Here is a 27,076-nt window from a genome sequence, read left to right as displayed (position 1 = left end):
TCCATGGAAAACTCCTGCAAATGCTTACTCAAGGCCTAGGGCTCTTTGCATGCCCAGAAGCCACGAGGACACCAACAAAATGCTTGGCCCTACAAGACCACAGATAGTACTACTTCCACCATCTTGGCAAAGATGTGCCTTTTCCTCTTCACCCTACCAACATATCTAAATAGTTAAATGACGTATAAGAAATCAAATTCAGCACATAAAAGTATGCTCAAAGGTGTCAAGACACACGATGCAAAAATACAGTTCCTATTGAAGCTAAACCTACGCAAAGTCAAGGGGTGTCTCTTAAAGTGTGCTAAATTGTTTCATTACTCAGGGAATGGCATTACAAACAAATTAAAAGTTAAAATAAAAACCAATGTGAAAATGAAGTTCAAAAAAACAACTTAACTCTTACTACTTAATTTACCTGCAAGAAAAAGTTTAGTAAATATTTTTAATAGTCATATGTTACAGAAAAGCAAGCTAGGATAAATGGGTTCTGGGCAAAATCAATGGTGCACCCAAGGAAAGAAACAACTTAAAAATTGTTATTTTATCATTCCTATCTAATGTTTCATTTGTAACTATGAGTAAACAGGTGTTTGAGAACAAATTCTAAAACTAACCTTTGGGTCACATTCAACTCTGAAAGCTTAGTATAAATATAAATACAAGAGTCCTCTGGTTCTATTACAAAGTTTAAGGGAGTTTTTAATAACATGTTTGCTTTAAAGTCCAGTAGTTTCATACTTTTGTTTTTTTTTTTGGGACAGAGTCTTGCTCTGTTGCCCAGGCTGGAGTGCAGTGGCATGATCTTGGCTCACTGCAACCTCCGCCTCCCAGATTCAAGTGATCCTCCTGCCTCAGCCCCGCTAGTAGCTGGGATTACAGGCATGTGCCACCATGCCCGGCTAATTTTTGTATTTTCAGTAAAGTCAGGGTTTCACCATGTTGGGCCAGGCTGGTCTCGAACTGCTGACCAGCCTCGGCCTCTCAAAGTAGTTCAGTACTTTTAATACTACTCCTAATAGACCAAGGATGGTTATTTATTAGTACTCATTCATCTATCCTCTGCCTGGTCCCACATATGGCCAGCAGTAGCTATTTATTTAGGGGAAAAAAAAAGTTAAACAATGTGTGAATTCCTGTGAAAGTTGGTTTTTTAAGCTAACTGTCAAGCTGGCTAATCAAACTCTTAAATAGTTCTTCTTTCAGTTTCTTATCCTCATACTAAGAACATCTGTAACTGTTTGTGTCTACTACTGTAAAAGAGAATAGGAAAAGACAAACGTAAACAGGGTTAAAAAATCTTTATAAATATTAAATACTTACTCTGCTAGTAAGCTAGAGATAAACCCTGAAAAGTTAAACTCACATTTAAAATTAAAAAAAAAAAGAGGCAAATAACTCTATGGCATGTCTGTCAGAACATGTTAGAACCTGCCTTACCAAATTTAATCACTAAGGTAATCCTCTATTAACAAGTAATAAAATATTTTCAAACAGAGTTCACTTTCGAATCATGAAATAAATACAGATTTAAAAAGGTTTAACACAATGAAGACAGAAATAGAAAAATTTTAAATGAGCAGAAAAGTAGCAGAAAGTTTCTACTGCAGAATCATAATGGGGGAAAAAGTCTAATTATAATTAGATCAAAGTTTAAAGAACTGTCCCAATACTTTCCGTGATACCAGTAACTGACTATACTTCTAAAACAGCACCAGTAACATATGAATTAGTAAACTGTACAGATAAACATTTCTAGATATATAAATATTACTGATAAATTTGGTAGAGAAGCATATGATATGGTGTCAAAAAACCTGGTGTAGGCTTAGCCACTACTGAAAAGCTCAGAGTTTCCACCACAGTAAAAATTTTCTTAAAATCTTTCTTGGAAGGCCGAGGCGGGCGGATCATGAGGTCAGGAGATTGAGACCGTTCTGGCTAACACAGTGAAACCCTGCCTCTACTAAAAAATACAAAAAAATTAGCCAGGGCGTGGTGGCAGGAGCCTGTAGCCCAGCTACTTGGGAGGCTGAGGCAGGAGAATGGTATGAACCCGGGAGGCGGAGCTTGCAGTGAGTCAAGATCCTGCCACTGCACTCCAGCCTGGGTGACAGGGTGAGACATTGTCTCAAAAAAAAAAAACAAAGAAAAAAAAATCCTTCTCAGGGGTCTGAAAAATTTTAACAAGAAAAACAGTTGTGAAAAAATTTTATTTAAAAATAATTTCCATTTAAGAATTGTCTACCAAAATAGTGGACAAATCAAACCCATGTTTCTCTAAAGTTGTGTAAACTGCAATAATTAATAAAATAAAAACACTGTTCTCTACTTCAAATTTAATAATCTAGAGGTCAGAGGAAAAAAAACAGTTAATTACACTTTGAGGTCTTAGAGCAATGAATTTATAAGACTATCTTTCAGGAAAGAAGACCTGTATTAGAGAAGCAATACAATTCAGTGGTCAAGAGCACTGATTCAAGAACCAGATAGCCTCTGTTTCAGTCTTGTCTCTGCCATTTACTAGGTGTGACCTTAGTATCTGTCTCAGTTGCCTCATCTGTAAAATAACATCTACCTCAAAATGTTATTCCACCTTTAGTACTGAAAGAAAAGCTTTTGTAAGACCAACTCCCCTGGAAGAACAACTATAAAAGCTGGATGAAAATAAAAAACTACCACCTCATACCCCTTAGAAGAGTTATTATCAAAAAAAACCACAAAACACAAAATAACAAGTTTTGACAAGAATGTGGAGAAATTAGAGCTCTCGTGCACTGTTGGTGGGAACCTAAGATGGTATAGCTGCTGTGGAAAGCAATATAGCAGTTCCTCAAAAATTACAAAAACAATTAACATAGGATCCACTACTTCCACTTCAGGGTATATACCCAAAAGAAATGAAAGCACAGTCTTGAAGAGGTATTTGTACATTCGTGTTCATAGCAACATTATTCACAGTAGCCAAAAGGTGAAAACAACTCAAGTGTCCATCAACAGATGAACAGATAAACAAAATGTGGTCTACACATACAATGCAGTATTATGCAGCCTTAGAAAGGAAGTAAACGCTCACATATGCCATAATACGATGAACCTTAAGGACATGCTAAGTGAAATACGCCAGTCACAAAGGGACAAACACCTTATGATTCCACTTATGTGAGGTAATGAGTGATCAAATCATAAACAGAGAAGGTAGAATGGTAGCTGGCAGAGGCTTGGTAGAGGGGAAAATGGAAAGTTACTGTTTAGTGGGTACAGAATTTCAGTTTCGCAAGATGAAAAGAATTCTGGAGAGGATGGTGGTGACAGCTCTGTACAACAATATGAACATACACTTAATAGCTCTGAACTGCACACTTAAGGGTAGGATGGTAAATTTTATATGTATTTGACCACAATTAAAAAAACAAACCAAAAACCCCCAGTGTTTAAAAGCATCAAGACTAACAAAGGCAACCTAGACTTGTGGGGCCAAGATTCCGGGAAAAGGCAAACATACTGAGAGGAGCCCCATACCAGCCTTCACTGGTTCCCTTCAGTCACTTGCTGTATTTGGAGGACTGGAAATAAGAGCCCAACCAGAAAGACAAAAGTGGGGTTGGTTACCAAGCAGCTAGGACTTAAGAGGTCAAGGTTCTGAAGAGGAGAGAAATACAAAGAGCCGCAAATTCTGCAAGAAATTTTTCACTGAGATGTTTACTGATATAGCACCCTAAGCAAGGGGTGATGACACCAAGAATCCAAACAGAAAGTATCAAAGGGAGGCTGAAGATCTGTGCTGAAGAGACAACTGTTAGAATTCTAGGAACATTAATTCAGAAGGCAACCTGGCAAACACCTCGGGCTTTCTTTCAGTTCAGACCCCAGAGGAACTATGCTCTGTGAATAGGTGTCTCCTGGAACTAAAGGCAAACTGTTAACAGACCAATGCTAACTAAAAGCTAGCCTCAACTAGATCACGGTGAGCTGACTGTACTTTACCTGCCTGCCGGAACAAAATTAAATTTACTTTGGAGGAAGGTATCATCCAGGGCCTCCACAATTTTTCATACATAATACTGGAATTCAAATTTTAAAACACCATGCTTGCCCCTTTCCCCCACAAAACAAAAAAAAACAACCCAGGATCAAAAGTATAAAAACCAAAGGGGAAAAACCCTAAGAAGTCAAAATGTTCTAAGACCTTTGCCCTACCCAGAAAGTGGTTAAGAAACAAAACAAAAAACTAATCTAATGCATATTATCTCTAAGGTAACTACTAAAATAATAATAACATGTAAATAATAAGCTAATGGGGGGTGGGGGTAATAAAATACACTTATTAATCTAAAGAAAGCAAAAAAAAAAGCTGAGGAAAGTAACAAAGAACAGATGAGACAGAAAAAAACAGGACAGTAAATTTAAACCCAAATGTACCAGTAATTATTTTAAATGTAAACACACTAAATGCTTCAATACACAGAACAAGTGATACACCTTAAAACTCTGGGTTTATCATAAACTATTAAACAGTCAATTAATGTAATTCTTTTGCACTGAGGTGATTGATAGAGCACAGTGGTGAAGACCATGAGCTTTAGAATCAAATTCTAAATTCAATTTTGAATCAAAAATCAAACACTGCAAACTCAAAGGCTGAAACCCAATGTTCTACTCCAGTTATTCAGTAAATGTATGATTTTGGCAGGTTAATCTCTCTAACCTCATTCTTAATCTTTCTAACCTCAGTTTTTCATTCACAAAAATGGAGCTAACATTCAACTTTAAGGTCAAGTATTTAAAACATGTGGCACAGTGATACAGGTATGTAATAAATGATATCTGTTGTTATGTATTCGGAAAAACATTTATCTTCAAAGAAACACAATAAATTTTTTTGTTTTATTGATCTCCTGAAGTATTGCTTAAAAATAAAAATAATGATAAGATAATAATATTGTTACAATTAAATAAATTAACATACATAAAGTGCTTAAACAGTGCCTGGCATGCACCAACGGTGAAAGTATTATTTGCTCTTTTGAGTAGCAGTGTTGGGGAGACTTACAGCCAAGGAAGGCTTATATTAACCTACTTGAAGAGTTCCTAAAGAAACTGTGATCAACTTAATCTACCCTGTTTTCTTCCTTCATTATCATAATTCCTCAGACACCACATCTAGCTGTTCACTTTCAGTTTTAAGATGGTATAAAACTTAAGAGCTAAAAGGGCTCTAACATTTAAAATAATCTAATCAACATATCCTTACAGATTCCATAGACAGGTTTCAGGCACCCATAAACCCCTTGAAACTGCACAAAGTATGTGTTCTATGGTATGTGCATGCACACATGCCTGCCTCTTCCAGGAGAGAGTTCATGAAATATGACCATTTTCCAAAGGATCTATGACTCCCAAAAGATAACAATCAGATCTCTTGTCCAATAATTTTACAGATACGGAAACAAGAGTCTTGAGAGGGTAAATGAGCAAGTTAACGACAAAGCAGGAACTAGTTTCTCAATTCACATTAAACATTTTTCTCACTACTCCAAACTTCCTATATACATTGACAGAGTCCACTTTATGTACACAAGTTCATTCCCTTTACTCTATCAAGATGTGATGTATTTCTGGGCTGGGCACTGTGGCTCATGCCTGTAATTCCAGCACTTTGGAAGGCCGACGCAGGTGGATCACCTGAGGTCGAAAGTTCAAGACCAGTCTGGCCAACGTGGTGAACCCCGTCTTTAAGAAAAATACAAAAAAATTAGCTGGACGTGGTGGTGGGCGCCTGTAATCCCAGCTACTCGGGAGGCTGAGGCAGGCGAATCGCTTGAACCTGGGAGGCAGAGGCTGCAGTGAGCTGAGATTGCGCCACTGCACTCCAGCCTGGGCGACAGAAGGAGACTCCGTCTCAAAAAAGAAAAGAAAAGAAAAGGAAAAGAAATATTTCTGACCACAGGGTCTACTTCACGTTAGGCAGTGTAAACACTGAATACTTGCCTTCCTAAACTTAATGTCATGGACTGCTAAAAACATCACTGCATACAGCCAGAAAACAGTTCACAAGGCACAGCAATCAAGTTTATCATTCTCCAACCTGGGCGACAGAGCAAGACTAAGTCTCAAAAAAAAAAAAAAAAAAAAAAAAAAAGTTTACTGTTCTATTAATCTGTTTCAGATAGGGGCTGAAGAATATTAAATAACATTTTTAAGTAGAAAGAAAAATAAAATAAAAAAGAAGCAGGAATTTAAGGAAGGAAGAAACCCTTATTATCAGGCACATTCTTAACCTTTACAGTATTTCATGATGCCCTGGTTTCCTTGACATAAGGCCTAGCACTGGGCTTCTAACTATAAAAAGATGCCGGGGTACTGGATACTGGTCAGTCATAGCTATAAAAATTAGAGCACGAGGCCGGGCGCGGTGGCTCACGCTTGTAATCCCAGCACTTTGGGAGGCCGAGGCGGGCAGATCACGAGGTCAGGAGATCGAGACCACGGTGAAACCCCGTCTCTACTAAAAATACAAAAAATTAGCCGGGCGTGGTGGCGGGCGCCTGTAGTCCCAGCTACTCGGAGAGGCTGAGGCAGGAGAATGGCGTGAACCCGGGAGGCGGAGCTTGCAGTGAGCCGAGATCGCGCCACTGCACTCCAGCCTGGGCAACAGAGCGAGACTCCGTCTCAAAAAAAAAAAAAAAAAAGAAAAAAAAAATTAGAGCACAAATGGGGAAAGCCTGTCTTAAAAAGACCTTTCTTACAAAAGCAAAGTCAGTCAAAACGTTGAAGAGGTATAGCCCAAAAGTCACTGTATCCTATTTCTTCTAGTACATCATTCTGAAAGCAGAGAAGGTGCCAGGAAAATTCTTAATCTATCTGTGCTTTTCCAGAATATAGTTATTTTCAAAATTCTCTAAATGTGCAACCTAGAATATTGTGAACAAACTTTTTAAAGAGCTAAAATCATCAAAATCTACATGAGAAAATACAGACCCACAGACTCCATCATCTCTATGTTCTCATCCTATCTTCTGGCCTCCAAAAAGGCACACAAATTCTCCACGGTAGCTTTAGCAAATAGAGTATAGTATTCATCTAAACTCTGCTCCTTGCCACCTATTACCTTTGGTTCGCACTATGAGAAACATTCGCACTACAACATTCGCACTAATGAGCAATCTGACACACTAAAGATGCCTAAATTTTAATCTTGCATTTTATCAAGATTCCCTCCGGCCACATATTGATATAAGCAAACCTTGAACCTCATCATTAGAAGACATCAAATAACTCTGGCATTGAAGATCATCTTTTTCCTCCCACCTCTCCTACTTTGTTACACTTGAATGATCCCGTTTCTCATTCTCACTAGATCTCCAGGTCTACTGATCCCAAATACGTAATACTTCTATTTCATGGACGATATGAGATTCACTTGCTTCCTTTAACAGCACAGACCCACAGCAACCATTTAAAAAATGCTACTATCTTAGAATTCTCCCCCACACCCAAGAGGGAAAATTCTATCAGTGGGTCTTCCTTATTTTGAACACTCTTCTCTGAGGCTAAGTACCTGGAAAAAGGACAAACTCTAACTGGCTCCACTATACAAAATTTGTGCCAACTCACCTAAATTATCCCCTCACAACTATAGATAATCCATTTATTTACACCTACTTGATCACAGCACAGTGAGCATTCCATTTTTTCCCTTGTATTAGTTTCTGATTGCTGCTGTAAAAATTACCATAAATTTGTGGTTTATCTCTTCTCTTATATTCTAGAATTCAGAAAACTGAAATCAGTTTCAGCGGGCTAAAGCAAAGATGCTGGCAGGGCTGGCTCCTTCTGGAGGCTCTCAGGGAGCATCCATTTCCTTGCTTTTCTACTGGCCATCTGTCTTCTTTGACTAGTGCCCCCTCCTCCATTTTCAAAGTGCATCACTCTAGTCTGTTTCTACAATCATATCACCTTTTTTCTCTGACTGACTGTTTCATCTCTCTGGTAAGAACCAGTATGATTACATCAGTTCTAGGGGAACAGGCCGGGATAATCTCATCTAAAAATCCGTAACATAATCACATCTGCCAAGTCCCTTTTGCCATATAAAGGTAATATTCCCAGGTTTCAATGATTAGTCATGGACATATTTTGGGATTGGGGGGCTAGGGGGTAGCCTACCACACTCCTTAAGGGCTCAACAACTCACATGCTTCTGTCACCCTAAACTGATGGTCCTACCTTCTACATTACTAAGGAGACTAGAATAACAAAAGAGAGTTTCTCAGCTTCTCTCCTCTTCATAAAGTTATTTTTACACTCCACTTCATCTCTTTACCCATCCTTGATGACTTTCCAAATAGCTCAAAGAAGCAGTGACCCTCCTTTCTTGGGTTACTCTCTCCCCATTCCTTTGAATTGATTCCCTCTAATCTCCTTTCAGAATAATTTGCAATACTACTCTACCTTTGCTGTTTGTGAAAATGATTGGAAATACAGACAAATTCAAGAAGAAACACAAAAATACCTTTGAAATTCTCCATAAAGTTTTGCACAGCAATTCTTCTATTAGCCTTCTTAACAGAAGATCAAGATAGAAAATCATTTTGTTCCCTTTGACATTAACTGTAATTGCTCGAGTAGCCTATAGAATACTATCTATAATTTTCCCTTAATATTATATTCATTTTCATAGCTTGAAAGAGAAAATTGAACCAAATACTAATAAATACTTATGGATTGCATCAATAATTCAGGCTGTAATATAATGTATATAACAAACTTTCTGTAACATCAAATCTTTTCCCCATCATTAATCATTTGAATAATTAAAACTGAAAGTGAAACATATTAACCAGTCCCAAACTATCTTATAAGCTAAACATAGAGTTATTTCTTTAATAAAAGAATGAATCGGCTGGGTGTGGTGGCTCACGCCTGTAATCCCAGTACTTTGGGAGGCCGAAGTGGGCAGATCACAAGGTCAGGAGATTGAGACCATCCTGGCTAACATGGTAAAACCCCGTCTCTACTAAAAAAAAAAAAAAAAAAAAAAAAAAAAAAAAAATTAGCCAGGTTGTGGTGGTGGGTGCCTGTAGTCCCAGCTACTTGGGAGGCTGAGGCAGGAGAATGGCATGAACCCGGGAGGCGGAACTTGTAGTGAGCTGAGATCGTGCCACTGCACTCTTGAGACTCCCTCTCAAAAAGAAAAAAAAAAAAGAATGAATCAAATTAACATACGTAAGTAAAGCGGGGATTACAAACTCTTAATGCTTTCAGGAGCCAAACAGGTAATGCAAGTCTCAAACATTAGGAAGGGGTGGGGTGGCAGAAACTAGAGGCCACATGTTCCATCAAGAGACATGTAGAGTTGACTTTCTGCAACACCAAACCTGCCAAACAACAAAGTTATGTGGGACAAATTTTGAACAATGGTTACCTCCACGTAACCTGTGACTTCATTTACATTTTCAAGAGGCAGTGTGTCCCACAGTATCATGCATAACATTTTAGACATAGACACCTCCTTGTTAAGAGTAAAAGTCAGCTAGGCCAGGCTGGTGGCTCACGCCTGTAATTCTAGCATTTTGGGAGGCCAAGGCAGGCGGATCACGAGGTCAGGAGATCGAGATCACGCTGGCTAACACAGTGAAACCCCTTCTCTAGTAAAAGTACAAAAAAATTAGCCAGGCGTGGTGGCAGGCGCCTGTAGTCCCAGCTACTCAGGAGGCTGAGGCAGGAGAATGGTGTGAACCTGGAAGGCAGAGCTTGCAGTGAGCCGAGATCGCGCCACTGCACTCCAGCCTGGGCGACAGCGAGACTCCATCTCGAAAAACAACAAAACAAAACAAAACAAAACAAAACAAACAAAAAAAAAGTCAGCTAGCTGAGTAGGTAGTGGGTGGGCAGACAGTGAAGTTTCTTATCTCCTCCTGCTCTAGACCTAAGATCTAAAATCCCAATAGTTAGAGCCAGTAACCACAAGAAACCTGCATAGTTGGTAATAGAACCTAAGAGTCTAGGCTGAGGATAAAAGTCTTACCAAAAAAAAAAAAAAAAAGTGGAGATGTCCACAGAGAAAAACTTTTTTGATTTTTGAAAAATTAAAAGCATATTTTATCTTAAATGAGGTATCGGTTAGAGAGGTGCATATATTTGTCAAAAATCATTTTGTACACTTTAGTTCATTTCAACGCATATTAAATTTTACCTTAATTTTAAAATGCACTTTCAGTTGGGCACAGTGGCTCATGCCTGTAATCCCAACACTTTGGGAGGCTGAGGCAGGTGGATCACTTGAGTCCAAGAGTTCGAGACCAGCCTGGCTAACATGGTGAAACCCCATCTCTACCAAAAATACAAAAATTAGCCAGGTGTGGTGGCACGCACCTGCAGTCCCAACTACTCAGGAGGCTAAGGCAGGAGGATCGCTTCAACCCAGGAGGCGGAGGTTGCAGTGAGCCGAGACTGCGCCACTGGACTCCAGCCTGGGCGACAGAGCAAGACCCTGTCTCAAAAAACAAAACAAAACAAAACAAAACAAAACATAAAAATGTACTTTTAAGTACATTTTAATTAAGCCTAGAACACTACACATAAAAAGGCAATATAAAATATAAGTAAATGAAGGATATGAAAATTTAAAAAATCTTGCAGAACATGAAGGTAAACACTTTCTTTTTGAACCTAAAATAGCCATTTTTTTTTTTTTTTGAGATAAGAGTCTTACTCTGTCACCCAGGCTAGACTGCAGTGGCATGATCTTGGCTTCCTGCAACCTCTGCCTCCCAAGTTCAAGCAATTCTCCTGCCTCAGACTCTGAGTAGCTGGGATCATAGGCATGCACCACCACACCTAGCAAATTTTTTGTGTTTTTGGTAGAGATGGGGTTTCACCACATTGGCCAGGCTGGTCTCAAACTCCTGGCCTCAAGTAATCCACCCACCTAGGCCTCCCCAAGTACTGGAATTACAGGTGTGAGCCCCTGTGCCTGGCCTAAAATAGCATATTTTTAATAAGCATTTTTAAAAAGTGTAGTTTATTAAAAAAAAAAAACATACTATATAACTCTGCACCAACTCATTAAAGATATATGTAAGTGCCTAGTTTGTACAAGGAGCTGTGGTAGGTACTAAAAACACAATAGTGACACAAACACTGTTTCCATCCTCATACAGTCCAGTGGGCAAACTACATACTGAACAGTTGGTTAATGACTGTGATAAATGTTGCAAAGGAATAGTACTAGGTACAATGAGAGCAACTGCAGCCAGTGGAGAGTACGTGGGTCAGGGAAAGCTTACCAGAAATATAAGGTAAGACATAAAGGATAAGTAGAGCAAGTGACATTAAGGAAAAAAAAAAATTATAGAAACATTTCCAGACAGAAGACACGTAAAAGAATTCCAAAATGAGAGAGAAGGATTTCAACAGGGCAGTAACATGATCAGATTTGGCTTTAAAATAGTAATCCTGGGAGCAATATGGAAAACAGAGAAGAGCCCAGTGAACACTGTAAGACTAGCAACACTGAATATTTCAAGAGAGAAATGAAGGTGGCTTGATGTTGAGTAACAGACAATAAAGAGAAAACTGGAGAGTCTAGCAACAGATGATGTAGGGAGAAAGAAGGAACTTATAAGAATAATTCTCAAGTTTCAGTATGAACAACTGAATGATAGTGATTATGAGCTCATTTGGACATGCCAAGTTTGAAGTACTTCAGAGAATGAGGGCTCCGTTAACCAGACAAGTGAATATATGAGTCTGAATCTCAGAAAATGAAGCTAGAGACGTAATTTGGGAATCATCTGCAGAGGCACATGAAGCTACATAAGGTGAAGACAGTGTACCATGAGAAGAACTAGGACTAAACCCCAAGAATGCCTCTATTTAAGGGGGGATAGTGGGGGCAGTTAGTAGTCGTTGGAGGAGGAGGAGAAGCTAAGAAACAGTAAGAAGGTAGGTAGGAGGCATACAAAGAGAGTTCTTTGTTACAGAAATCAAGGAAACATGTTAGAAGAATGAAGGAATGACCAACTGTGGCAAATGCTGCTTAAAAAAAAAAAAAACCAAGGAGAATGGAGATTAGCAGTCTCTGTATTCGGAGATGAAAACATACCATGGTGATACTAGTAAGGGCAAAACTTAACATAATAGTTGAGGTAGAAGCTTAACTGTAATGTATTCAAAGTGTATGAAAGATGAGAAAAGGAAGATGGCAAATGTCAACATTTCTTATGACACATTTAGCTATGAATGACACATGACAGATCCTGGGAGACAGCGCACGGGTTCACCAGAGAATTTAATAGAATTGTATTTTGAGGACTGAGTGAGTGGCTTGAACATGTTTAATGCTGGTTGAGTAAGATCCAGTATGAAAGGCAGAACTCTAAAATACTTAAGGTTCATGACAAGGTAGAAAGGGATTGACCCACAGCACAGGTTGAGACGTGGCCTCTGACAGAAGAGGACACCACCCTCTACTAAAAGAGGAGGGAAAAAGAAAAACATAAAAGGGGAGAAAATACAAGTAAAGTTCTAGATTTAGTGGCAAAAAATGAACATAGTTCCTACCTGATGCTTTCTCTTTTCTCTGAGAAATAGAAGGCAAGATCATTTACTACAAGGGAGGGAACCCAAGGGAGAGATGGAGGTCTGAAGAGAAATAACTGCTGGAGCAAGCTGACTAAAGAAAAAGAGTGAAACTGCTGGGCAGTGTGAAGGGTTGACAACAGGTCTGTGATGCGTCAAACAGTGGCATCAATCTACCCTGTATGAATTTTCAGTTCATGCAGCACTGTGGTACTACCGAATGGGTTTGATGAAAAGATGAAGGGACAAGAAATAATACCAGTTAATCTCTAATGAGCATGTTACTATGGGCCAAGCCCTACAAGTGGTTTACATGAATTGTTCCACTTAAGCCTCATGACTACTCTACCCAATATTATTTTCATTTTATAGATGAGGGACCTGAGGCGTGAACTAATTAACTTCTTGACCATGTGTAGAGCCAGAATTCAACGTTTGAGATTTCATTGCAAAAAAAAAAAAAAGAAAGAAAGAAAAAAAAAAGAAAAAAGAAAGAAAAAAAGAGAGGAGGAGGACTGAAACAAAACACTTTAAAAATAACATCAGAGTATGCATATGTATAAAATTTTAAAATACTTCTTTTGTCAAAAGAATAAACCATAAGATTACAAGTGGTTTTCTATCTTAATGTTAGTTAGGATGTAATTTAAAGACTCACCATATGTAGAACTTCGAAAACAACAAGCTAACTTATTTCAAATTTATATGCCAGACATTATGATATATGTTGTCACGTACCATCTCATTTAACTTAAAAATGATAACACAAGGTTAATTTATAACCGGATGAGAAAAATGATGCTCAGAAAGCTAAATAATTTGTTATACCTTTTATCAAATCCCTTAAAAGTGAAGTGTCCTCTCCCTGACCCCCTCGCCACTAAGCCCTTACAAAACCAGGGGTAATAGGCCTGACTGAATTCACAGAGCAGAACAAAAAACTTTACAGCTGTTTGTTCTCATTGGAAATTCTTTCCAAACATTGCTTTATTCTACCAAGTAAAAGAAACTAGGACAAGCTCTCATCACTACATTAAAACTAAAAAAACTAGAAATAAAAATATAAAAAGGTAAAACCTTGGGAAAAAATAATTATATCCAATACACAAACATAAACACTGAAGTAAAACAAGTCATTAACTTATTAATTTTGGAGTGATACAACAATTAAACTTAATGAATCTAGCGTCATTCTATAACACCAAATTTTTTTAACTGAGAATTTAATCTCTCTGAAAGTTATTAAACAGCTTAGATCAAAGTCAGTGTTTTCCAAATGATCTTGCTGAACAGGATTTTTTTCTTGACTGATAAAAACAAAATACAGCAATAGCCAGTGAAAAATGGAATATACATGTGAAGAAGCTAATATCCTTAAACAAGACCAGCTGCAATATCGCACTGCAATAATATACTATTAAGAAAAATAGATGGCAGCTATGAGCGTATGACTATCAGAAAAAATACCTGTATTAATATGACATCCTCTCTCACTGAAGATGTAAGAATTTAGGATTTAAAAACTTGTAAGAATATTCAGCTTTTGTTTCTCATTGTCATTTAACAACTCTTAAGGAGATGTTAATATGGTTTTTTCCATATTTTCCATTTTAAAGGACAAGTGCTAAATACTAAGAAAAAAATTAAATCATTCCCTTTCAGTTTCTCATTCTAAGCATTCACTAAGTATGTGAACAATTAAGATTTTTATTGATGGCCAGGCACGGTGGCTCACGCCTGTAATCCTGTAATCCCAGCACTTTGGGAGGCCGAGGCGGGCAGATCACGAGGCCAGGAGATGGAGACCATCCTGGCTAACATGGTGAAACCCTGTCTCTACTAAAAATAAAAATAAAATAAAAATAAAAATAGCCGGGCGTGGTGGCGGGCGCCTCTAGTCCCAGCTCATCGGGAGGCTGAGGCAGGAGAATCGCTTGAATCTGGGAGGCGGAGGTTGCAGTGAGCCGAGATCATGCCACTGCACTCCAGCCTGGGCAACAGAGCAAGACTCCGTCTCAAAAAAAATAAAAATAAATAAATAAATAAAAAGATTTTTATTCACATAGGCTTCGGTTGGCCCTTACAAAGAAAGTACTGTTCATTTAAAAAATAAAAACCACCTTCCACACTGAGACTTACTATAACTAAGTTAGACAGAAAGTCATTGTGTTTTGAAATGTTTAATTTCCTTTTTTTTTGAGACGGAGTCTCACTCTGTTGCCCAAGTGAGAGTGCAGTGGCACGATCTCAGCTCACCGCAACCTCCACCTCCCCGGTTCAAGCGATTCTCCTGCCTCAGCCTCCCAAGTAGCTGGGATTACAGGTGCCCACCACCGCACCTAATTTTTGTATTTTTAGTAGAGACAGGGTTTTGCCATGCTGGCCAGGCTGGTCTCAATCTCCTGACCTTAAATGATATGCCCACCTTGGCCTCCCAAAGTGCTGGGATTACAGGCGTGAGCCACCGTTCCCAGCCTTCAAATGCTTAACTGCTTAAAGGAAGAAAACATTTAAAAAGCTCTACTTACCATGTACATTAGTATGTCTCTAATCATCACCATAGCTGTTTGATGATCATTCCAAGCTTGATTTAGCGTTTGAAGAAAGTTGTTATTCAATGAATTTAGTACATCTTCTCGCACCTAGTAACAGAAGAGCTCATTAGTTTGCACACACACATCCACACTCATATATATAAGCATGCACATATCTGTTTAATAAAATAATGAAGTGGAATCCTTAATTTAAATCAAAGAAATGTTACAGGCTAGTAGAAGTATTTTAAGTTATAACTTATACACAGATGAGTATCAAATGTATATGTATAGTACAGACTTCTCTTCTGATCTCCAGAACATAAATCAACTTCCCAGGTATTTCCCAACCCTCCAATGACTTGACATCATTGTCAGAGTAAAATCCTATATTCTTATAGTAAGTTACAAGGGCCTGTAGGACTGGCTTCAGGCTACTGCTGAACTTCCTACTACACCTTCCCTTCCCCAACTTTGAATAATGGTTCAGAATACTGATTTTGGAGTCAATTACCTGGGCTCCAATCCCAGCTCCCTAACAAACTGTGTGACCTGGGGTAAATATTTAACCTCTGTGCCTCAGTTTCCTTATATGTGAAATAGCATTCTTCTTGGATTGTTTTAAGAATTGAATTAATGCTAGTAATACACTTAAAACAGTGCTTAGTACTCAGTAAACACTCTATAATAAACTACTCAGTACACTTCAGCTACAATGGCCTCTTTACTAAATACAGCAACTGTGCTCTGCCATTCCTTCTGCCTCAATTCACATGGCTCGTCCCACTCACTTTATTTTGCTCAAAATTCATCTCTGGAGAGGTCTTTCCCAACCAATTATTTCAAAGAACCCCTAGCTCTACTTCTTCACCATACGATTTGTTTTTCGTCATAGCATTCATCATTACCTACTATACTACAGTTTATCGTTTCTTCCACTAAAATGTTAATGTCCCCATGGTGGCAGGATTTCTGTCTTTTCCATGTGTCTATCCCACACCTAGAATAGTGCTTGGTATATATAATACCATTTATTTCATATCCCTGCCCTCCAATGCCATGATTCACCTCCAACACAAGCACTTTCAGGATTATCTGCTTTTGCACATAAAGTTCCCTTGAGCCTGAAATGTCTTTCCAATCCAACCCTGATAAAAGACTATTCAAGACTTCAAAAATTCCTTTCCACAGTCCACAAGCTTAGTACTATCCTCTCTGATAAAATGTTATTGACCACTACCCCTTCCTGCTATGCTATCTGCCCAATAGAAAGACCATTTCACTCAGAAACAGAATCTAGACTCTGGTTCTTGTTTTATCACAAAGCCGTCGTGTGTTTGTCTCCAAGTTCCTGTAACACTTTGGGACTATACTGCCAACTTCTACAGTTATTCAAATCCAACCAACCTTCCACAATCCAGCTAAACTCTCAATAACTCTAGACAAAACAAAACTCTTTTATCTCCAAATATCCTTTACCATAGAAAATTTCTAAGAGTGGTTACACTTTTTCAGATTGGGAAAAAGCTGAAGTCATGGTGCTTTCTGAGAAACATCAACTATTTAATGTATGTTGAGATATACAGACACCTCTAAAACAATTACAAATACAGATAAATAAAATGCCATTCTGTATCAGATCTAATATGAACAAGTGGCTAAAAGTGCCAAAGAAAATACACACGACACACTGTAGAAGAATAAATTCAAACTAAGAAAACAGAATCTTTTCCTACATATTGGGGAAAACGAGGTTATTACATTTAATGATGAGACACTATATCTAGTCTACTAAATGTACAGTATAAAAATCACTAGGCCTATACCACATAATTTAGAATTTTATCATATATTTAATCTTTTGTTCACAAGACTAAGCTCCATGACTTCAAGTTACATTATCTAGAAATTCCTCCAAAAATGTTAATTATATCAAGTTAGTTAATATAAATACTTATACTAAATGAATAATGTATCATTTGTTTCAACTCATTAAACCTAGCACTTGTCAGATGCAAATCCCCCCCACAAAAACCCAGCAAGTTGAAAACGTGCTTATTTTCAAAATTTTACACCAAGCTCCGTATTCCTTTACTGAAGAGTAGCAATTAAATTAAAATCATGACAATGCAAGAGCAATCTATACTACATACAAAAAAAATACATATTTCAAACATCAGAATATCAAGTCCATTAATTATTCTTAAGGACTTATATGAACTTCTACATACCGCTATATTATAAAATTAAGTTAAATGTTAACTACATTAAAATCACCCTGAATTTGGAACACATAAATGTGCCTGCATGTTTGTTGAATGAATGAAAAACTGACCAATTAAATAAAAAGTTAATGTTATAAAATAAGGCATGTTCTTTAAAATCACTGATTTGTACATTTTCTAATAAAATATATCAAGGATTTACATATTTGTCATTTATATTTATACCTGCCTTTCAGCAAAATAAAATGTGATCTACTAGTACAATGTGTCATAATTGCCTTATTTGCATCATACCTCAAAAAATTATCCTGACCAATAACAGTGAATTTTAATAGCAAAAAACAGCTACAATTAAGAGCTAATTTTATGTTTATTTTTCAATTATGCATACACATACACACAAACTCATGACTGAAAGAAGTAAAATGAATGCCTTAGATACACTGCTGCAATGTCTTCTTATTCAGATTACTCTATGAACAAAAAATTTTTCCTCTAACATTTCTGTAGAAAATCAGTTGAAAGTGAACAGATTATTTATTCAAACATACACAATAAAATGGTAGGAATGAGATGAACATTATAAAGATTAAAATAGGCTTTTAAAAAGATGGTTAAGTTGGCACATAAACTACACATTAAGTGAAAAAAGATCTTTATTTTACAAATTATTAACATCTTATAAAAAAAATTGAAAAAGAAAGCAAGCGTGGGAAATATGGTGGGAGGGGTAACATTGTTAATCTCATGGCCTAACACAATCACCTACTTTCTGTACCAGCAAGGCAAATGGGAGGGAACCCTGCTGTACAGGTAATACCAGAACCAAAACGGCCTACGGATTAAGTATGAACAGATAATTAAAGAAAACCTATACTAAAATTACACAGATAAAGAGTTGGAATTTGAAGAGAGAGACATGGGAGAACAAGTAGCAACACCAGAGAAATTGACAGCAGGATGGGACCAGCTGTGACAAAAAAGATGAAGTACAAGTAATGGAGAACTGATGGCTGTGCCTGGCACTAGCTTTGCAAAGAAGAAAGAGAAAGCTCAAAACAGTGGATCACAAATCAGGCAGAGAGTTAGAGTCACCCGAAGAGCTTTTACAAATGGATTTTAAGTACGATGCAGTAGTGCGTCCGTGGTCTCAGCTACTCACGAGGCTGAGGGGGTAGGATCGTTTGATCCCAGGAGTTTGAGGCAAGCCTGGGCAACACAGCAAGACCCTATCTCTAAAAATAAATAAGACTTAAGTGAAGAGAATGAGAAAACAAGCCACAGATTAGGAGAAGGTATTTGCAAAAGACAAAGCTAATAAAGAACTATTATCCAAAATATATAAAGAATTCTTAAAACTTAGAAAGTAACTCAATTTTTAAAAAGGCGAAAGATCTTAACAGACACCTAACCAAAGAAGATATACAGACGGCAAGTAAGCATCTGAGAAGATCATAAGTCATTAGGACACTGAAAATTAAAACACCAATCTGATACCATTACATATGTTTGAGAATGGCCAAAACATTGACAACACCAAATGCTAGCAAGGACGCAGAGCAAAAGAGTATCTCATGCACTGCCAGTGGGAATGCAACATGGTACAGTCACTTTGGAAGGCAGTTTGGCAATTTCTAACAAAACTAGACATACTCTTACCATATAATCTGGCAATCACACTCCTGAGTTTTTTCTTAAATGAGCTGAAAACTTATGTCCACACAGAAACCCACAAAGTGTTTAAAGCAATTTCATTCATAATTGCCAAAACTTGGAAGAAACCAAGATGTTCTTCTGCAGATGAGTGGATTAATAAATTGTACTACATTTAGAAAATGGAATATTACTCAGCACTAAAAAGAAATGAGCCTTTAAGCCATGAAGAGATATGGAGGTAACTTAAATGCATATTAAAAAGTGAAAGAAGCTAATCTGAAAAGGGTATATGCTGTATGATCCAACTATATGACATTCTGGAAAAGGCAAAACTAGAGATAGAAAAAAAAAAAAAATAGGCATGTAAGTAGGCAAAGCACAGGATTCACAGGGCAGTGAAACTATTCTGTATAATACTATACTAGTGAATGTATGTCCAAACCCATAGACTGAGTTCATTCCAAAAGTGAGCCCTCATGTAAACTATGGACTTGGAGTGATGATGACGTGTCAATGTAGGTTCATCAATTGTAATAAATGTACCACTCTGGTGTGGGATGTGCATAGTGGGGGGAGGCTGTGCATATGTTGGTGTAGGGGTGTATACGGGAAATCTTAGTACCTTCCATCCTCCACCTTTTTTTTTTTTTTTTTTAGATGGAGTCTCGCTCTCTTGCCCAGGCTGGGGTCCAGTGGCGCAATCTCGGCTCACTGCAACCTCTGTCTCCCAGGTTCAAGCCATTATCCTGGCTCAGCCTCACAAGTAGATGGGATTACAGGTGTGTGCCACTACACCTGGCTAATTTTTGTATTCTTAGTAGAGACACGGTTTCACCTCGTTAGCCAGGCTGGTCCTGAACTCCTGACCTCAAGTGATCCACCCGCCTTGGCCTCCCAAGGTGCTGGGATTACACTGTGTCCAGCCTCTCCACTGAATTTTGGTGTAAATCTAAAACTGCTCTAAAAACCAAACTTTGTATTTAAAAAAAAAGAGAGGGAGGGAAGAAGGAAGAGGAGGGAGGGAAGAAGGAAGAGGAAGGAGGAAGAAGAAAGAAAGAAGAAAGAAGAAAGCAGAAGAAATATTTGGGGGCCACCCAAGATCAAAAGACAACTCTAATTTTAAAGTATCTACCCAGGTGATTCTGATACAACATCCAGGACTAGGAAACCACTGGCTCCCACACTAGCCATTTCTGTCTCTTCCCTTTGCAGAAATTCTTCAACATGAATACGTTTTTATATTGTTGTAATAATGGTATTTATGCAATTCTAAGTCCTGCTTTTTTCTTCTAAAAAACAAACAAAAAAACACACACAGGATCCATGTGCAGAACGTGCAGGTTTGTTACATAGGTATATGTGTGCCATGGTGGTTTGTTGCACCTATTGACTCATCCTCTAAGTTCCCTCCCCTCACCTCCCATCCCCCAACAGGCCCTGGTGTGTGTTGTTCTCTTCTCTGTGTCCACGTGTTCTCAATGTTCAACTCCCACTTATGAGTGAGAAGAGTCCTGCTTTTCTAATGCCACTGATTAACATTTAATATTAACCTTTGGTTTAGGAGAAAAATACCTAGCTGTATCATATCATTTCCAATGCACCATAGTAATCCAAAGAAAAAGGTTATATTACAATAAAATGTAAGAAGAAAATGTCATCTGGTAATTTTAAGCAAATGATACCAAAAGCATAATTTATAAAAGAAAAAATGCTAAACTAGACTACTGAAATTAAAAATTTTTGTTCTGTAGACACCACTGAAATAGTAACAGAGAGAAGCTACAGAATAGGAGAAAAACCAAATGACTGTATCCAGAACATATTAAAAAAAAAACCAAACTCTTAGAACTTAGCGATGACAGCAAATAATTTAACAATGGGCAAAAGAGTTGAAAAGACACTTCACCAAAGAGGATATACAGATGGCAATTTTGTACATGAATAGATGTTCAACAATGTAAGTCATTAGGGAAAAGCTAATTACAACCATGAGAAACCCCTACACACCCACCAGAACGGCTAAAATAAAAGATGCTGACAGTATCGAGTGCTGACAAAGATTTGCAACAACTAGAACTACCACAAACAAAATGGTACAGCCTTACCAGAAAACAGTTTGGCAGTTCTTAGGAAGTTAAATAACATCACACGACCCAGCAACCCTACTTCTATGTATTTACTAGAGAAATGAAAACTTACATTCACACAAAAATCACACACAAATGTTCACAGCAGCTCTACTCGCAATCACAAAATGTCTTTCAACAAGTATATAGGTAAATGAATAAGCAAACTGTGGTACATTCATACAATAGAGTATCAGCCATAAAAGGGAACAAATTATTGATACAATAGTTTGGATCAATCTCAAAATAATTATGCTGAATGAAAGAAACCAGACTCAAAAGATTACAAACTATAATTCCAATTATAATGACATTCTTGAAAAAAAAAAAATCCAAAACGATAGTGTTAGATAGCAGATCAGTGGTTTGTCAGGAACTAGGGGTTAAGAGCACTATAAAGGGATAACAGAGGGAGTTTACTGGGGTCAAGCAACTGTTCTGTATCAAGTGTGACAGTGGTTACATGAATCTCTATGTGTGCTGAAATTCACAGAGATATATGAAAATAAAGGTCAATTTTATTATACACTAATTTTAAAAAATTTGAAGTAATTATTATTTGAAAATTGGGCCCTGTTTCCTTATTATTTTATCATAAACATAAGCTATGATGCCACAAGCTTTATTCATAAAAGCAATTTAAATTCCAAACAATGAAAGAATTGTTAAACAATTTGAGTATATCAACCGTATGCAGCACTCTGCAACAATTCAAACTTGACCACTATTCTTTGTTTCTGTGGATAGAGCTTTTCTTGCATTTTAAAAAATTGAATCCTTAGCAAAGATTAAAGTGGAATTACTGTCAAAAGGAAACCTTTTTCTTTTAAGAAACAGGGTGTCACTCTTTCACTCAGGCTGGAGTACAGTGACACAATTATAGCTCACTGCAACCTCAAGCTCCTGGACACAAGTGATGCTCCCACCTGAGCCTCCCAAGTAGCTAGGACTTCAGCAGCACGTGCCAGCACTTCTGGCTTTTGTGTGTGTGTGTGTGTGTGTGCGTGTGTGCGCGTGTGCGTGTGTAGGTAAGGGGTCTTACTGTTTTGCCCAAGCTGGTCTCGAAGTCCTGGCCTCAAAGTGATCCTTCCATGTTGGCCTCCCAAAGTGTTGGGATTATACGCATGAGTCAGCGTGTCTGGCCTATTTTTCAACTGTATGATAAAACCTGCTTAATGATAAATTAATGTACAAGCTGCAATATACACATCCTCAAGTCAGTCGAATTACCGGTAAAGAGAAACAAAAGGAGTTGGAAAGGAGGATGACAGGAGAGAAGTGCAGGCATTAGCATGACCAGGAGCTACAGGCTCCCAAACTTTGCCCTTGAGTTTTCATTCCCAAGTATCTCCATGGATTGATAAGGAAGCTGATACTGGGCCAGCAGCTCTTGGGCTAATAGGAGAGCTGAAGGACATAATGTGCAGTTCTCCCATACCCCACAACACACATAATTGTTTTTAATCATTAATTAAAATTTTTTCACACTCTAAATTTCAATGCCTGGGGCAAAATCCCAGCCAGCCAATCCTAATTAAATGTCTAGGTAAAACAAAGAAATCATCAGCTAAAACAAATTAAAAACTTTAATTCTAAAGTTCATTGAAACTAAAACAGAGTCACATAATCAATGATGATATGGAATACTGAAAACTGAGGACTTCCTTGGTAAACAAGTCTCCAAATTCAGAACAACATTAGGTCCAAATATAGACAAATCCCCAAAGTACAGAAATTTATACTTGGCATTACTGTCCATCAAAAAAATACTAATCATGTATTAAACACATAAAATGAGACATAATAACACGGAGCACATCCTGATTATACCAGGACATTAAAAAGTATCACAGAGGTACAATAACTAAAAGGTATGTCATTCTATAAATCTATAGTATTTTAACATTCACCCAGAAGCTAAGATAATCAAAATCAGCTAAGGTTGAGTATCACGTATCCAAAATGCTTGGAGGCCACTCGTGTTTCAGATTTTTGATTTTTTCAGATTTTGGAATATAATACTTAGCAGGTAGGCATCCTTAATCCAAAAATCCAAAATCTGAGATGCTCCAATGAGCATTTCCTTAAAGCATCATCTCAGCACTCAAAAAGTTTCGGATTTTGGCCAGGTGTGGTGGCTCAGTGCCTACAATCTCAGCACTCTGGGAGGTTGAGGTGGGCACAATGGCTTGAGCTCAGGAATTCAAGACCAGCCTGGACAACATGGCAAAACCTCGTCTCCACCAAAAATACAAACAATTAGCTGGGGGTGGTGGTGCGTGCCTGTAGTCCCAGCTACTCAGGAGGCTGAGGTGGGAGGATCACTTAAGCCCAGGAGGTGGAAGCTGCAGTGAGCCGAGATCATGCCACTACACTCCAGCTAGGGTGACAGAGTGAGACCCCTCCTAACTCAAAAAAAAAAAAAGAGTTTCAGATTTTGGATTTTTGGATTAGGGATACTCAACCTCTTTGCAGACAACTGCCCCGGGAAGTCACTAACTAAGGACTCTGACCAAGTCACACTAACTAAGGACTCTGACCAAGTCACCTAACCTATCTAGTCTGTAGCACCTCTTTACCTGTGATGTGACTATGGTTGATTAGATCAATGACATCATGTTCCACTGAAATGCCTTACTTAGCACCACTGCAGAAAAGACTTCATTTCCCCTGATTAAATATGATTTATAATAGTTTTGTATGATTTTTTAAATTGGGGCTTCTATTTTAAAATAAATGACAGCCACTGGATGCCTATCTTTCTGGCTCTAAATTCCAAAACATGTTGCCTGTTTCGTCTGTTAAAGACAGCATAATACAAAAGCATGCAACATTTACTATGATCTACAAAAATAGCACTTAATGCCATAATTTCTTCAATCACTTTATTAATGATGGATAAGTTGCTTTTAGTTTTTTACCATTGTAAGTAATGTTACAAAAACATTCTTATACATATAAAAAAGTTAAAAAATAAAAATAAAAATAGCATTTAAAGTTCCACTTAAAACATACTTTTTTCAGTCCTGCATTAATCACATGTGGTCTGGGGGTTTGTCACTTTATAAATTTTGCCAGTTACATGAATTTTATTTTCCAAGGAATGCCATTAAATAATTCTTGAAGATTTCAAAATTCTTCCACCTTATCATACCACAGTGATATGACACAAACCTATCAATAAAAGTGGCTTACTAGAGAAAGTGAATCTCAATGGGAGTCAAGCCATAAGGTATAGAGGACAGCTGACACAACTGTTTGGGGAAAAAGCTTCATGGCTCTTTCCCTCACCCTGAGAATTCCTGATCTAAAAGGTTAAAAAGAAACACTGCAATGTTCTGCTATTTTTACAGAAGTCATATACAATAAATAGGGGCAAGCCAGGAATAAGGACACTTGCTTTCCTTTCCTCTAAAGGATAGAAATTTCTGAATGACTGGAAGGAACTCTTACCTCGTACCTCGAGGAATTCTTAATGCAGTCAAACTCCAATTATTTGTACAATTAATATAAATTTGGTTAACAGATGTTGCTGTTATAATACATATAGCAATCTTAAGATTTCTGTATCTCAAACAAGCTTCTACTAAGGCCAAGATAATTAATTTTAAGTTTTGTACACATTTTAAACTTTCCAAGAATTAACTAATGATGAGATTCCTGAATAATATAAAATTCACTATCCTTTTCATACAGTAGACTGTGTTATTCTCATTATTTTTAATTAACTTTAATAATTAAGATGGCAATAGTGATCAGAAAAATTATACCAGTATCCTTAAAAATATAGTAAGATAGCCACTGTAGGGAAAAAACTTTCTCCACTGCTGCCAGAAGATCTTTCATTAAGTAATTTTCTAATGTACATAGTAATGTAACTTAACAGCATTTCACAAAAAGCACACTACTCTCAATTTCAAAATCAAATTCATTCTCAATGGAAATATTCCCCATTCTTACTCTTTAAGTGTCCAAAATGAAGCTCTTAAAGAAATCAGGTCCTATTATCAGATATCAACCACTCATTCAAAAGTATACAAAGTATTTCCCCAGACTGACAATTCATGTATTTATGTTTGTTTCCAGCAGTCAAAGCAGGGTGCTAGGCACTATGGGGGATACAAGACACTTTCAGCCACTTTATAATCTCTGAGGGAGAGGGGAGAAGGGGGAGCCTAATATTAGCATTCAAATGACCTCAATGCAAAGTAGAATACAATAAATAGCACTACAGAAAAGTTACAAAGTTCAAAGAAGGAACACAGAACAGGTGTTAGGACAATACACTTTCACAATTTCATACCTAAAGATAATTTGCTACAGGTTGAAGCAAATACTATTTTAAAAATCACATAAAATTTGACATTTTAAAAAAAGGCATTCTTAGTTCAAATATGCTTTTAAACTGGTCTTAAAATAGTATGACTTAGAGAAATCAGGATTTCTCAATCAGTACAAAATACTACTATGAAAAATGATAGCGTTTTACTTACTGGTTGGAAAGGAATGCAGAAAGAAAAATGACAGTACACCACAGAAAAACACCACTATGACTTATCGTTTGTAAAGTATCTTATTCCCAATGGTTAAGATATACATTAAAAGCTATTATTATAGCATTAGTATCATGGTTAAACTTAGTAACAGGCACACTGACAGAATTAATCAGGAAAACATACACAAAGCATGACAACATAGCTACCAGTATTTTTGTTCTCTTGAGTACGATGGAAAAAACCATGGTTTCTCAAGATTACATGATCTGGTTCTAAGCCGACTGACAGACTTCGATCTCAAAAAAACAGGGGCATATATCCCGATAATCACCTGTTTTTTAAATGGTTGTTAGATTTAGTAATTAACTTGAGTAGAGAGAGGTATTACCCCACATAGAGAAAAAAAAATGGATCTCAACTATTTATGGCTATGAACCAAGGTAGTTTCCATTTTGACTGCTGGTAGTATTCTCAAAGATTCATTTCAACAGACAACTGAGTGCCGACCATATGCAAAGAGCAGGAGACACAAAGATAAACGAACAAGTCCTACTTCATTTATTTACTTAGTAATAGAAGAATATCACTAAAAAATACAACAGAAATAGGATGGGGGGGTACTTGCCCTCAAAGTACTTACAGTCTACTTAACAACTTAAGCAAAATAGCTGATACTTAACATGGGCAAACTCGTTAAAACAACACTTTTAAGCCTCACTCTCCCCCAACATCATTTCTCTTCCATCCCTTTCAATGTAGAAACAATTCAATTTCCAATGTCCTTCATATCCCAAGGTTGCTGTTTTCCTGACTCTCCAATAATCCCTTTTTCACATGCTATCCCCAACAAATCTCTGTCTCTTTTGGGATTACACTATTTATATTTAGGTCACTATCCCCATATCATACCCATTAACAGTTTTCACACCTAGCTCACAGTCTCTTCTCACTCCTGTCACCACCATCCCAAAAAAACATAATGGGTTGAGTACCTTCCAACAACATTTAAGTTAAACATCAAGACAAGATAGCATGAAAACTAAAGATGAGCAAGCAGCAACAAGGCACTGAAAATGGCACTCATCCTAAATACCTGACTACATCTTCTCCACTGCAGTCAGCCTTTCTAAGGATTAAAAAGCAATGGTTCTCACCACCAACAGAATAACACTCAAATCCCCTACAATGGTTTTCAAAATCTAGCCCAATCCACTTTACTATCCTCATTTCCTACAAAAACATTTGAAGATGCTTTTGTTCATCCTTATGAACAACAACATGTTCGCCTTCCATCTACACTCATCTGTCTCACTACGCTCATACCTACCTGCCATTTTTCTCATTCAACTTTCTCTCCTTGTTATCTACCGGGACAATATTTTGGCTTTGCTCACATGATGAATCTTGAGTAATGCTTTTTAAGTATAATTGAAAGTGACCTCCTCTTTCTACCT

At 37.4% G+C, this 27,076-nt stretch overlaps 1 protein-coding gene across 3 annotated transcripts in view; it reads right to left on the bottom strand.

Moving 5' to 3' along the window:
- The window catches only part of CUL3 (cullin 3), a 114,382-nt gene that overhangs the window by 48,329 nt on the left and 38,977 nt on the right, over window positions 1-27,076 (bottom strand). For all 3 annotated transcript variants that reach the window (XM_032754242.2, XM_032754247.2, XM_058437957.1), the window contains one exon: window positions 15,114-15,227. In XM_032754242.2, coding sequence (XP_032610133.1) covers window positions 15,114-15,227 — 114 coding nt within the window. The remainder of the gene's footprint in view (window positions 1-15,113; window positions 15,228-27,076) is intronic.

The sequence above is a fragment of the Hylobates moloch genome, unplaced genomic scaffold, assembly GCF_009828535.3.
Source record: "Hylobates moloch isolate HMO894 unplaced genomic scaffold, HMol_V3 SCAFFOLD_1, whole genome shotgun sequence".
Taxonomy (NCBI): Eukaryota; Metazoa; Chordata; class Mammalia; order Primates; family Hylobatidae; genus Hylobates; species Hylobates moloch.
The sequence above is the reverse complement of the archived record's forward strand: the minus strand, read 5'-3'. Positions and strand labels throughout refer to the sequence as shown.